The 12,951-nt window shown below is 32.6% G+C and overlaps 1 protein-coding gene and 1 long non-coding RNA gene across 2 annotated transcripts in view; one reads left to right on the top strand and one right to left on the bottom strand.

The window, feature by feature from the left end:
• The first annotated feature begins 1,238 nt into the window (after nt 1–1,238).
• LOC129527882 (uncharacterized) overlaps nt 1,239–12,951 on the top strand; it is a 99,814-nt gene continuing 88,101 nt past the window's right edge. The window contains exon 1 of the long non-coding RNA XR_008672975.2: nt 1,239–1,923. This is a non-coding gene — a long non-coding RNA (uncharacterized lncRNA). The remainder of the gene's footprint in view (nt 1,924–12,951) is intronic.
• Nucleotides 4,195–12,951, bottom strand: part of CDH9 (cadherin 9) — a 159,141-nt gene continuing 150,384 nt past the window's right edge. The window contains exons 10-12 of the mRNA XM_004059005.5: nt 9,773–9,890; nt 9,421–9,672; nt 4,195–5,463 (exon numbers count right to left, since the gene is read on the bottom strand). Of these exons, the coding sequence (XP_004059053.1) occupies nt 4,976–5,463; nt 9,421–9,672; nt 9,773–9,890 (858 nt within the window). The 3' untranslated portion in view covers nt 4,195–4,975. The remainder of the gene's footprint in view (nt 5,464–9,420; nt 9,673–9,772; nt 9,891–12,951) is intronic.

Here is a 12,951-nt window from a genome sequence, read left to right as displayed (position 1 = left end):
GGTTTTTATTTTTTAACTTGAAAAATTATTCAAGTTTTTCAGAAATTTTGAAAAGATTCTTTCGAATAGTGATTTAATTGTGATCAACCAGAATTTAGCAAACTATCTTTCAATTTAACAGTCTAGAGTATATTCAATATTGTGTTGAAGGCAGGTACATTGTTGCAAATTTGAGTATAATTTTCCCTTTTTTTTCACATTTATTTATTTATTTATTTATTTATTTATTTATTTATTTATGTTTGAGACAGGGTCTTGCTCTGTTGCCTAGGCTGGAGTGCAGTGGTGTGATTATAACTTGCTGCAGCCTTGAACTACTGGGCTCAAACCATCCTCCTGACTCAGCCTTCCAATTAACTAGGACTACAGGCATGCACAACTCCACCTAGCTAATTTTTTTAAAAAAATTCTGTAAAATGAGTTTCCCCCTGTGTTGCCCAGGCTGGTCTCGAACTCCTGACCTCAGCAATCCTGCCACCTCAGTCTCCCAAAGTGCTGGGATTACAGGCATGAGGCATGAGCCACCACTCCCAGCCACATTTTATTTTTCATTTCCCATGTATTTATAATATTCTACAAAATTTAAAAAATGCTCATATACAAATATTGAGCATTTTATTCAACATTGGGCAAGTATTTGCAGCATGCCAACAAGTTATGAGACAACAATCTGGGCACGTGAGATACTTTAATGAATAAAATATATAAAAATTGTTGTCCAGAGAGATCAAGCATTCTAGTAGAAGTAGACAGACACAAAGTTAAAGGATAAACAAATTCTCTATCAAGTTGACTGGTGCTATGTGCTGTGGCAAACATTTATTTTTAAAAATAGAGAAAGGAGAAATGGCTGTGGAGGATGGTGATTTTAAATAGACTGTTCAATGTAGTTCTCACTAAGACAGTCACATTTAAAAGTGTTCTTGAAGGTAGTTATGAAGTTAACTTTGTGGATATCCGGGGAAAGATTATTCCAAAGAAAGTAATTAGCCAGCCGAATGGAAAAAAATGCTTGCCAGTTTTGAGGAAAAACAAGGAGCCCAGAATAATCTAATTGAAATGAGTGAAAGAAATGAGAATAATTTATCAGAGAAACACTGGGAATCTGATCTGACAGGTCCTTAGAGGCCACTGTGAGGACTGCGTCTCAATGCAAATGAACAATTGGTAAGTTCTGAAAAGAGAACTGAGATGTCCAAACTTAGCTAGTTAAAAAAAGAAGCATACCTGCTCTGTATTTGGTTGACAATAGATGGCAGGAGCGGAAGCTAGTGAGAAGAAACACTTAGAAGAACACTGCAATAATCCAAGTATGGGTGTTAGACCAGCATTGTAGCAGGAGATATGATGAAAAGACATTGTATATCAGTTAAATTCTGAAGGTATCACTAGTAGGATTTTCTACAGTATTAGATATGGAAGATAACAGAATGAAATAAATGAAGATTGACTGCTTGGTTTATGGCCTGGACAATTCGAAGGATAGAGCTGACATTAACTGAGATGGGGCAAGTTGAGAAACGACAGGAGTGAAAATTAGTAGCTAAAATTTGGACATGTTACTTTTGACATGTTTATTCCAGCAGAAATTTAGAATAGTTGGATATATGTTTGGATTATTAGATAGAGGTGAAAGTGGGAGGCATAAAATCAGAAAATTTCAATCTATATCTTAGATACAGGTATAGATATAGACGTGTATAGTAACATGGAAAATTGCTAAGAATACCGAGGACCTGAATTTAACTAGAAAAGAAAAAAGCCTGGACAACTCTAAAATAGAGAGCAAGAAAAGAAGAGAAAGAACCAATAAAGAAGACTGGGTGAAGTTAAAGAGCAATCAACAGAATAAAGAATCCTGGAGGCTAATTATGATACTTGTGCCAAACTGAAAGGAATGATCAATATCCGCCACTGACTAAGGTGAGGTATTATTACTTTTTTCTTGTTTGTTTGCTTGCTTTTATTGTTAATTCCATTTTATTTTCTTTACTAAATTTGGTATTTAAGTCATTGAAATTGATTCAATGTGCCTGACAGCAAAATTGAATGGAATAATATCTCCGCTGTGTATTAAAATGCAAACAGTGTAGACAGGTTATTCATACTGAAAGAAATTCAGATATAAATATAGACATATCCTAAAAATTATTGAACTTTCTAAATAAAACAATGAAATTAAGTTTAATTATATTTGGGATAATGGTTACTCAATTTATTTTAATTTAATTCTATTTTAGTTTGACATAATCAGAGCTAATTAATTTAGTTTGGTAAGTACACATTAAGAATAAATTATCTTCAAATTTTAACAACCCCATAGTTCATGAGAATAAAGTAACAGAAACAAATCTTACTGAGAATGTTGTGTGTATCTAGTAAAATAAATTCCAAATTCAACAGGGTGAATATTATGATGTCTGTTTTTCTGAAGAATTTCAACGATTCATTTAGTTTGCTAGTAAGGAAATAATAAAATCTGGTCCATCTGGCTCCTGAATGCATTTTTCCTATTATGGACATTTCATAGATTACTGGAAAAGTATAGAAAGTGTTAGTGTTACACAGATCTGTTAATTTCCTTCATTCAATCAGATCCTCTGATTCATTGCTTTTAAGTCAGGTATATAAAAACAATCACATACCAGTTAATATTAATTCTTGTAGCTCTGTCCTTCTTACAAAGACTACCATAGGGCAGTCATTTCACAGATCAAGAAAAGTGAGAACTTTGAAACTGACTTCATTATTTCTCAAAAAAAGACAGCCAAATAATATTTCGCAAGTTAAAATATTTAATGTCTCATTCTGTCTAATGACAATATGACTCTCTCATATCAATCAGAGATCTACAGCTTGTAGGTAGCTTGGTTTGTTGCAGTGTTCTTAGTATTTCAAGCATGGTAAGCCCAGGCAAGCTATGTAACTACGAATTTCCTCATCTCTCCTGCCACATAATGTCTTCTTTTTTTAAACAGCCATTACATGTACAGTCAGTATAGGTCTTCTTAGAGCTGATTTACTTATTGTTATTTAACCTTGTAGTGATTACAGAATAAAGTGATCATAAGAGGCCTTGCTCGATGCCTAACTTATTTTTAATCACCTCAAGCCACTCTACATATCCTATTCGAGTATTTGTCTGATCTATGATGGATGAGTTTTGGCAATGGGGGAACTAATTCCTTTCTAAGATAAAACTAAAATTATCTAAATTAAAACTGAAACTAAAAATCTTTCTGTTTCCTGGGTGATTGTGTCCTGAGAAACATTTCAAGTAATTCTTAATAGTCCAGTATGTTTTTTTTCTTAGCATTAAATTCAATCTTTAATGTGTGTTAGCTACTGAAGATAAAGTTCTTGAGTTAGTCCTGGTCTACAAAAACTTTACAACATAGTGATATAACAACAAATAAGTACATGTTTATAATTTTGTATTTGCTCGGTAAAATCTTTTGGTAACAGACTAGACAAAGTTAAATTTCTCCTATATGAATTCCACCTAGGAATCACCATGAGCATGGCATCTGCTGCCTAAAGGATGAATAATTAAAGAGGAATAAAAGGTTAATTCTTGGCACAGAAAATAGATAACATGCAATCTCTCTGTGAAGTTCCCCTATCTTGGTTTAAATTTTACACTGTAGGCCATATCAGAGCCAGATTACACATGGCAGTCTTTCAAATATTTGCAGATGATGATTGTTTACGATTCCCATCTCTTCTTCTCTCCCATGCTTTGAGGTGCCTATATTCTATTTTCTGGACAATCGCAATCATTAGTTAACCATTACATTCTTTTAGGTTTCTTTTCTCTACTTTTCCTTAGCTCTTTCAAAATTTTCTCAAATATAATGACTTGGAATTTCCTCAATAAAATAATAAATTTAAAAACAAGCTCTCTAGTCTTCAATACACATTTTAAACATGTTACCCACCCCTGAGCACATATTCCATTAATTGTCTCATCATGAAGAAAAAAAAAATTAGAACTGTGATTTCTCATTTTAGAGAAGGTTGATTTAGATTTTTTCTATATCTACATAACATTACTGATACACACTTCATTTACTCTCAAATACAATCCACTAGTTGATCCATAGTAAAGACTTGCAATAAAAACTTAAAGTTTATTATCCACAACTATATATATGTATATATATATAATATTTTATATTCCAAATGTGTCTCATACTCTATTGATGGTTAGACATCAGTGGTTCTATAAACATTAGTCAATATTTAAGTGATGAAACGGAAAAATAACAATTTGTACCAAAGCTATTTTATAGTTTCACTACATTGTAGGTCCAAATCCATGCAGTAGTTTCTGAACTGCTTATTCCCTGAGTGAATCATGTTTTACATTTAAAGGTGTAAAACATTTTTGTTATAAATGAGATCAGATCTGCCTCTAGGAATTAAATAAAATGAAATGTGTTTTATAAATACTAGTTTATTTCATAAAAATACAAAAATATAAATATACATTTATAAAAATATGAATGAATTAACACAAAGACATTCTTCAACTAAATAAATATGGCAGTAATAGTCATTCCTATTTCATTAGGGATATATCTTCTTCATATTAATTTACAAAGCGGTTGCACAATATTTAGTTTAATTGTAAAGGTGACTGAAAGTCAGTTAAGAAAACATTTATAAATTATTATACCTAAGAAAAGGCACAAAAAGCCTTTTACTTATTTTTATTGATTATTGATGTGATATATTTTCCTTCTGAGACTGTTAGGCAAAGAGGGTGAACTGGTTATTACTTTTTTAAAAATCTGTATCATTCGTATTCATTCACAAAGACTTACTGATTAAGCAAATCCCTACTTGACAACACCTACGTATTGTTTGTAATTTCAATTTTTGAAAGATTTCCTCCCAGGAAGAGAATGCAGGCCACTCAATCTAATAACATAGACAGTACTTCCACTAATATTGATTAAGTCAAACAATCCTCTTAGTCTCGGTCACTATCATCACCCCCATACATATCGGCAAGTTTTTTGAAACGAGGCCCCCAGTCACTGAGGTAATCATAATCTTGGTTACAATCAGCTGTGAGAGATTCCAAAGAACTGAGCGAATCTGCTATGGAATCATTCCCTTCATAGGCATACGTTGCCAGCGAATCATATGGAGGTGCACTTGGGTCTGCGTCGTTTTCTTTTAATCTTCGATGGATAAAATCTTGTACATCAATATTTTCCCACAGAGGCACAGTCCTCCTTATCTGAAAAATAGTTTCAGGCATTACATCCCGTCTAAGTTTACTGTCTTCTCTTGCCTCTGGATTCCTTAATGTGCCAATGTCAAAAGCTTGGGTATCTTCTTCCCCGCCGCCTTCATCGTTGTAGGTCACAATGTTGTCCCGGACATCGTCTTTTGAAATTATCAGAGGTTCCTTTTTTCTTTGCCTCTTCAATGCAGCAAACAACACGACTAAAACTATTAATAAGAAATGGGAAAATAGTGAGATTTCATGAGTCAGGATAAAATAGAGTACACTTCTGAGTGTGAAATGTGTTTGGTGCAGGAGATATTAAGATTGATCGAATAAAAAGAATTAACTACCCTGTACAAATACAGAGTTCCTCTAGGCAATGACTGGATGCACTGTATTGATAAAGGAGCAGATATTACCATGCCTTTAATTTACTGTCAAGACATACTCTCCTATGAACTTCTGGCTTTATTCAAGTACAACTATTATATTTATCCAACTGCAATTGCCTGACACCTCAGCAGTCTTTCCAAATGTGCACTCATTTCAAATACAAAAACGCTAAAGCTCTACTCATGGTGATATTGATCATTCCTTTCACTTTGGCACAAGTATCATTTCTTAATGATTCAAGGGAATATATGCAAAACATTACTCATATATAGATACATATATACTTGTATGTGCATTATATTTATATATTATGAGTGTACATACACACATACATGAATATGTATGAGTCACTGATTTTACCACTTCCCGTATCTCATAGGTTTAACTAAATTCCTTTACTGGTCTAATTTTATAGGAGGCTTAGAAAGCTGAAATATAACTTTAAAAGTTACAATATAAAACTCAAACTCAAACTCATCTTTAACTTATTTTGCAAAACACCTCAGACTGTATCTTGTTAATGAGGACTTCCTTGACATACAAGGTCCGATTTAAGCTTTTGGAATGAAACGTTAATTGTATTCCCTCTATTTGCTGTATTATTTTTATTGTTTACATGTCTATGTTACAAAGTTAACTGTGAACTTCCCCTCATATAATATATTTTCTTATTTCTCATTATAATACTGGAATTCAAATTATGTGTACTGGAAGATGAACCTTTTTCTAATAAATGCATGTTGCAATTAATAAGATTCATTTTAAAAGAAGCAAACACGATTTTTAAAATATAAATTTTCCATTAAAGATTGCACAAGCCCATAACTTTACATATAAGAAAGGTGAGAATAAAATCAAGAAAATATCTTCAAAACACACTTCAGCATTACCAGGGAAAAATACAAACTAGATTTCCTTTACTTTAGGGTTCTTAACTGTTTGTCAGTATTATTTATGCTTCACAGAAAATAAGAAAATGTTGGCTGAAGAAGCTATTATTCTTTTTCTCAATTTTTACATTGAGATTAAACAAAGCATACTCATTGTCATTGAGACTACACTTCAACATGGCCCATGAGGCCCCTATAACTACACTAAAGCCCTGTCCAGTGTTATTTTCACATTGGCCAGCAGACTTTTCTCGGCTCTTCCTAACTGAAAGTAAGATTTTACGAAAGATAATTAGAAGTATCTGTAGTTAGCCTTCACAGAATGGGCTTTGGAAGCTGAGCTATATTCAGGATCATCTTAGAGATATACATAAAAAAAAACTGCAATAAAAATGAGACCTCCGCACTCTTGTTTTAAAAGGTGGACATAAGATTAATTAAGTCCAACATGGATCTGACATCTATCAAATTTGAGCCATGCACTAGAAAAAGAGATTTCTTTCTAAATTTAATATTAAATAAATTTATAAGTTCTCCACTTTTCAATCAGTAAAATAACAATTGTGTAGTCAAATTGTATTAAGGGTTTCTCAGCTAATAAAAATGTACTAATTCCCACAAATGGTCCTGAGAATCTGTTCTGAGCTTTTCCTTTTCTACCGTATTAAAATTATCCGATCATTTCTTAGATTGAGGTTATTAATCTGGGGCACGTGAACAGAATTCAGGAAGAATAGGATAAGAAATGAAAAAAAAGTACATCATTATTTCCATCCATCTGTAACTCAAATTTAGCATTTTTTTCAATAGGATTATTGGCATAAACTATGGTGATAGTGGCGGTGTGTGTGACAGATATTTCATATTGCATTACAGTTTGACAGATAAATCAAACCATAGTTAGACTTGCTCCAGAACCCAGCATGCATGATTTGATAAGCAAGCACGGTTTTCTTTGTGTTTTTTGTTTCATTTGTGTAAGTGTATTTCCTTTTTGTCTTACATGTTTTACTCTAATACATTTAAATCATCATTCTGGCTAGATCCATTCTTTTCATCAGGCTGCCAAAAGTGTCCCTACAACCAAAAAGTTTAAAAAGCCCTGCCCTAGATTTTAATCTTCCATCTTGCCTTATAAAATAGATATAAACTAAGAGCTACATTTCTTCAAAATGTACAAAAGTACATTTAAAATATTATTGTCAGTGCTATGTCACTATCTTATGAAAAGCGAACTCTCTTAACTATAGAAATGCATTAACTACATCCAGCTATTACCATAAAGACTCAAAATAACAATAAAGTGCTTTAATAACTTTGCAAATATAAATTTCTAAATTAGAAGCAATTTTAACTACAATAATAAAAAATTACTCCACATTTAGGCAATGAGCTGGGAAAGTGAAAAATAAGAAATTAGTGCTTTCCATATTGCTCAAGGAACAACGGTGGCTGACTGCAGAACAGAAGAGGAAACCTTCTAGGATTTCTGCATAGAAAAAAATAGTATCAAATTAATTTGACAATGTTAAAATATCTAAACTGATTTGGGGGGATGCTTTCAGTTCCCTATGTGTGCGTGACTGTCTTTGTGTGTATGCACATTACATTAATATAGAAATTTTAAAAATGATCTAACGATAAACGTATTTACATGTTGTTCTAAATTAGGAAAGTGGAACTTCCTGAGCGAATAAAACAATATGAAATCAGTAGCACTTAGCTAAAAGGCTAAGCCAAATTTTTATCTCCATAGGAATACAAAAATATTTTACAGAGGAGTTGAACTCTCTAGCAGTAGGTGGGGATTGAAACTGCTGATGGTGATGGTAGCAGTGTGTTTGTTCTAAACCACACTGAGAAAATGTTTTTCAAAATAGTTGGAACATCTTAACTGAGACAAATATTTTTCCCTCACTTTCATCAATCCCCTACTGAAGTCCTGCAAGGATATCTGGCCAAAGGGATTTCATCCAGATAGCTTGAAAGGATTTGCAGAGAAAAGGAGCCAGCACATACGAGCATTAGAACATAAATTTGGCTAGCTCTCCTGCCCTAAGCATAAGCATTTGGGCTGAATATTTGATAGAAACAATTTTTTTGGGAATGTTTTCCAGTGGAACAACTGTTTAATTGAATTAAATCATTGTCCTGTTAGTGCATGCTCAAATAAAACATTCGCTGTTGGAACATGACTTTATTTAGAAAATATTGCAGGGCTAGGTATGACCACAGCGACATAGTGATATTTTTTAAAACAGAATTTTAACTTTTTAATTTGTTATGTCACACCAATGCACAACAAGTTATATAGGGGAAAATGTCTAATTACTGTGACAACTTTAACGAATTTGCATGTTAGACATCTGATATAGATAATTCAGAATATGTTAGTAACTGTTAACAGTTAGTAACTGTAAGGGCAAAGTAGTCTTTGGTTTGGGAATAATAGAAAGGAGAACTCTATGGTAGAGTAATCTGTGTTTGAATACTAGCTAAAGCTTTTTCTAAATGAGTGACTGAGTAAATTATGTAGCCTTTCTCTAGAAGAAAAGTATTTACCTTATACAGTTGATGCAAAGATGAAATCAATGAAATCAAATGTCCTTAGAACAGTGAACATAGTCAAACATATAATAGCTAATGCTATAAAATATATATTTTTAAATACGCATGTGTATAGCATTTGTTAGATGTTTCTTTTTGGTCTCTGGAAAGCTGGGCCTATCCCCTCACACAAAAACGCTTATTTTTTCCTAATTGAAAGAAGAATTTTAATAAAAAGTGAAAATGCTCTATCTTTATCTATAGAGGAAATTGTTATTCAGTGCACCATGCTCAGACAGTGAGGGAGAGATTTTTGTGAGTTAAAGGATCATTCAGAGGGGCAGAGCTTACTAAGCAGTATGAGGACACAGAGTAGAATCGCAACGAGAGCTCCCGTGCTCAGGCCGGCTGATAGGATCAGGGCTTCTGCGGTGCAGGATTGCATGTTTCCTTGATTATCGCAGGCACACACACGAATAGTGAGTGTACCAGTGCTGCTTTGAATTGGATAATCGTTGTCGAAGATTAAAATCGGCAATAAGTAGGTGCTCATTTTGTTGCGACTGTAGCCATCTTTCCGAGTCATGATTCCTGCTGTATTATCTGGGGGAGAAAACATGTAAAAAAACAAAAACTTTCGTATGTGTTTTTAACTGTGTATCTTAAAGTTTCATAATTTTTAGTTTTAGAAATTTTCTTATACCTTTATTATCTACAATGGTGAAATTCGGATTGAGAGTAAATTCTGGCACTGGTTCAAAAAAGAATTTGTGACCTCGGGGAGGGTCATCCTTATCCATGACACTGACAGTCTGAATCAACTGAAACCAAAATTAATTAATTAAGCCTAAGGCAATTTTCTTGTTATTACAAGATATCTTAAATCCATGTATTTGTGCTTTAAATACATCACGAAAACAAAGCAAGAAAACAAAATAAATGCCATTTTCAGAAAATTATGCCAATGTCTTATTTTTTACAGTTTTGTCTTACATGACTTATTTAGTTAAGAGTGGAAGACATCCATTAAGCAATGGTTTGCAAGGTATCTTAATGCATTATTGTCTTATACCTGGCCAGCTTAAAGAAAAATTCAATCCCTCCAATACCTATCCTCTTTTGATATTGTTGAAAGGCACAGTCCATTGTATTATTAATTGATGAGCAATCTGTTACTTCCACTAGACAATAATTCTTCAAAGGATGAGTACACAGAAGATGCATTTTTAAAAACACCAATGCTTAGCACAATCACTCCTATATATTAACAATATTATTGATATATTTTTAAAATAAATAAATTTGTCATGTACTATCAGAAAGAAAATGATTTTGAAGCTATGGACACCATTACTATAATTAAACTATTTTATTTAAATTGTTTGCTTTTCCTTTAACAGTATTTGCAAAGACAGATATACAAAGAAATGCTTTTAAGATTTTGTAAAATCAATGTTGAAGTTTCAAAATTAGAGCACCTCTTGGCTGAGCTAGTGTAAGTAAATAAGAAGTGTGTCCTAATGGAATATGGAACAGCCAACTATGGGTTGGGCAGAAAAATTTCACTGAGCATTTTATAGTGGAAAAAGCACTGAGCTACACATTGGGGTGCCTCCCATCTGTGTGATTTGAAATCACAGCCATTTAATTACTCTGACTTTTAACGTTCTCTTCTACAAAAATAGACAGGTCTCATAGTCTAACACTGTGTGGCGAAAAGTTATTGAAATTCACAATAGTTTAAGCTTTCCATTGTTTGACTGTATACCTTTTATAACTATACTAACCTACATACTCACTAGTCAGTGCTATTTTCACTTTAATTTTATATTAACGATAATTACATCATTTTGACAGCGTGATATGTAACTGTATTTTTAATAAAGTGCTTTTGAAAGTGCACAATTTTTAATAAACTTTTCTCCTTAGAAAATTGGAATATAAGAAAATAATTATATAGGATCTAATATTTTTGCTCAACCTTCTGTTCCTACATAGCAATAACAAATCTAACTTTTAGTAATAATTTAAATCATAAAAAGTTGGTCTTTTAGTTATATATGACATTTGAAGTCTTGAAATTATTAGATGGGCTTTGTATAAGTATATTTTATGAGGATATACATATACTTAAAATCTATTTTATTTTTAACTTTGTTAAATTCAATTAGGGTAATATATATTAAATAATTATAATTAGTTAATATCAATTATACTTAATTTTTATAAAATATTAGCATATAATATATCAATAACACACATGAATCAGTAAAAGACAAGCATACTGATAGATAAGTGAGTAAAGAATATTTATATGTGATTGTAGGTTGACTTGTGTTCCCCCAAAATATCTGTTTAAGTCCTAAATCCCAGTACCTGTGAATGTGGCTTATTTGGATATAGGCTGTTTGCAGATAAAATCAAGTTAAAATAAGATCATTCTAAATTAAGGAGGACTCTAATTCGATGACTGGAGTCCTCATAAGAAGAAGCAAATTTGGACACAGAAACAGATACAGGAAGAATGCCATGAAATGATGGAGACAGAGATTGGAGTAATTGGCGTCCACAAGCCAAAGGATGTCAAGGATGGCTGGCAAGCACATGAAGCTAGAAAGTGCCAAGGGAGGATAGTCTCCTAGAACCTTTAGAGAGAGCATAGATAGCCCTGTTGCATGTTAATTTTATACTTCCAGCCTCCAAAACTATGAGAAATAAAATTCTGTGTTTTAAGTCATTCTGTTTGTGGTAATTTGTCATGGCAGCCCTTGGAAACTAATACAGCTGTAAATTATTTTTAAGTCCACGTTTTTATGAAAAAAAAATGTTTGGCCTTAATGATTTTAAAAGAATTCACACTAAAAGTGTTATGAGAAATTTACATATTGGCAGACATTTAAAATCTAGAGTTGCCAAATATATATGCAATCATATGTATTTGGTGGGAATATCACCTAGTTTACGACAGATTTGGAGAAGTATTTGGGAATAGTTATTAATATTTATAGATACAATTTAATTTTTCCTACTTTGAGAATTATATCAAAAGAAAGAGTACCAGGTGGTAAGCAAGCAAAATGTACTACAGTGTTCATTATAGTATGACTGGGGTACTGCTAGGGTAACATTTTGTGGATAAACCAAATTTCCATTGAGAAGGTAATAATTGAATAAGTAATATGTAACTATGTTATGAAAATTAAGAATCAAATTCAAAAAAATCATTTACTAAACTGAGATGCCCATTATATGTTGCAAAATGAAAAAGAAAAGCACATTTTTATCCAAATAGCTATGTGAAAATTCCATGTTATTACAAATAAAAATCTCATTTGCATTTTTGTATATGTAGGTGGAATGTGCTGCGTATCTCTGTCTTAGTCAGCTGGGCTGCCATAACAATCCCACACACTCAATGGCTTAAACTACAGAAATGCATTTTCTCATAGTTCTGGAGAATGTAAGGTGGAGATCTAGAGGCTAGCATGGTTGGCTTCTGGTGAGGGCTTGCAAATATTAATAGCTACCTTCTCCCTGAGTGCTCTCATATGGCTTTTCCTTGGCCCACGAATTCAGGGACAGGGAGAAAGAGAGAGCATGAGCTCTCTGTTATCTTTTCTTTGTATGCTAATTCCATCAGATCAGGCTCTATCCCCTTATAACTTCACTTCATCTTAATCACTTCTTTGAAACACCATCTCCAAATACAATGACACTAGGGTTACATTTTCAAGATTTGAATTTGGAGGAGGGCTACAAACATTCAGTTTATAATATTCTCTACTGGAATAGAAGAAAAACTGTATTTCAGTTTATTTTCTACCTTAAAGAGACACGACAGAATTAAAGATGATTCTTAACATCTACCTATTTTATCTTTAA

Source organism: Gorilla gorilla, chromosome 19, assembly GCF_029281585.2.
Source record: "Gorilla gorilla gorilla isolate KB3781 chromosome 19, NHGRI_mGorGor1-v2.1_pri, whole genome shotgun sequence".
Lineage (NCBI taxonomy): Eukaryota > Metazoa > Chordata > Mammalia > Primates > Hominidae > Gorilla > Gorilla gorilla.
The sequence above is the reverse complement of the archived record's forward strand: the minus strand, read 5'-3'. Positions and strand labels throughout refer to the sequence as shown.